At 54.3% G+C, this 1,858-nt stretch overlaps 1 protein-coding gene across 1 annotated transcript in view; it reads right to left on the reverse strand.

Moving 5' to 3' along the window:
- Window positions 1–1,716, reverse strand: part of PINK1 (PTEN induced putative kinase 1) — an 8,872-nt gene extending 7,156 nt beyond the window's left edge. The window contains exons 1-2 of the mRNA XM_010010916.1: window positions 1,663–1,716; window positions 514–801 (exon numbers count right to left, since the gene is read on the reverse strand). Of these exons, the coding sequence (XP_010009218.1) occupies window positions 514–801; window positions 1,663–1,716 (342 nt within the window). The remainder of the gene's footprint in view (window positions 1–513; window positions 802–1,662) is intronic.
- Between the last annotated feature and the right edge of the window lie 142 nt (window positions 1,717–1,858).

Raw genomic sequence — 1,858 nt, forward strand, 5'->3', positions numbered from 1 at the left:
GTGGAACAGCCACACGGAGGGGCCGGATCACCAGAGTCACCAGGCTGGGAAACATGAGCACAGATCTCATCCGCTCACTTCATGGCCAAGGGATCCAGCAGGTTCCTGCCCCATGCCCTGACCACAGACTCACTCGGCTGCACTTGGCAGACGGAAAACCTCTGTCCTGACACTGACAGGGACACCGATTCCTGAAGCAGTGGCAGCAGTGGCTTTCCCAAGCTTGCCCCTTGCATTACAGCCAGCTCCGGAAAAGCTTTACTTCCAAACCCATCACCTTCACAACCAACAGCTCCACCAGCAGCAGCTCTCGATGCCGATCCCAGAGGAATGATGAATGCTAATTATCTTGCTCTGGGATTGCTCACCACAATGGACGTCTCCAGTGTCACTTATCAACAGCTTTGTTTTGACATGCTCATCACGCACTACATAATTAGCACCTTCAACACTTCAGCATTCAACATTCCAGACTTTCCCAGTGACAGACAAGACGAGGAACCGACTCCTTACCGAAATGTTCCACATCATTTTGATAGCTAACGGAAAAGCCTCCTTCGGTTGGTGTTTCACTACGGGCTCCTCTTCAGCTGCCTGTGAAGCTGGGCCATGCCCTGCGAGGTGGCTGCTGTCCCCACAGCCCCGACCACGGGGGGAGAAAGGAATAGCTGCTTCATACACCGCGGCGCTGCAGCCCTTCCCGATGGGTTGGCCGATGAGATATTCCTCCAGCTTGAAGCCCTGCCAGCGGAAGGAGCTCAGGGGATCTTTCTGTGGCTTGTTCTTCCCAACAAACACGGTCTGAAAGGAGTAAGAGAAGACAGTGATAAAAACCCCATTCGGTTGTTCAAGCATTCCCAGTGAAGGAGAACTCTCTTGCTGTTGAAGCAGTATCACGCATCCTGTTTGGTTGGTCCAACCTGGAAAGCCATTATCAGGCTCTAACCATTAGGCTCAAATCACTGTAACCATAGAGAAAATAATGAGCAGACCATGAATTTGTCTGAAACAAATAACCCCTAAAACACTCTGTATCAAAGGTGCCCTTTCCGAGGGTGCTGAGGATGCACAGGAAGAAGAGGAATGGGGAGGAGGATTCATTTGCTAATCTAGAACATCAATACAGACAACTCTAACGAAATCATCGAATCCCAGACTGGTTTGAGTTGGAAAGGACCTTAAGATGATCCAGCCCCAATCCACTGCCACGGGCAGGGACACCTTCCACTAGATCAGGTTGCTCCAAGCCCCTGTGTCCAACCTGGCCTTGAACACTGCCAGGGATGGGGCAGCCACAAGAAGATGTGAGACAACAGAGCACAGGAGAGCACAGAGCAGCCACAACCCTACAGGTCTGGTGGTGCCAGAGCTGTCACCTGCAGTGGCTGGTTAAGGAATGTGCCCCGGGACAACGGGACACAGACTCGGGGACAGGGGAAAGGAGAAGACAGCAAATGTAACTCCCCAGCAAGCGCAGGGGAGGGGAAGCATCCTGAGAAGCCTGATGGAGAGGCAGCTCCTCTGTGGGAACGTGCTGGTCCCTGGCTAGCGGTGACTGCTGGCACCAAACACCAAAGGTCTATTTTTACCCATGAAAGCTGTTCAGCACCATCCGTCCTGGTGCCCTGCCAGCACCGTCTGCCTCGGGAACAGGGGACAAACCTGGGGGCTCAGCACCAGCCTCCTGGGACACGAGACGCCCACCACCAGGGCCATGACCCGCTCCCTTTGTGGGGGGACAGGGGGTGAGGGTGTCCCCACAGTGAGGATCCTGCAGCACCAGCTTTAGGACTGCTGACAGGGAGGTCTCCCCAGTACCTGTTTTGTGGGGTGTCCGTGGGGCTCCCCACAGCAGTGA

The sequence above is a fragment of the Nestor notabilis genome, unplaced genomic scaffold (genome assembly GCF_000696875.1).
Source record: "Nestor notabilis isolate BGI_N333 unplaced genomic scaffold, ASM69687v1 scaffold19823, whole genome shotgun sequence".
NCBI lineage: Eukaryota > Metazoa > Chordata > Aves > Psittaciformes > Psittacidae > Nestor > Nestor notabilis.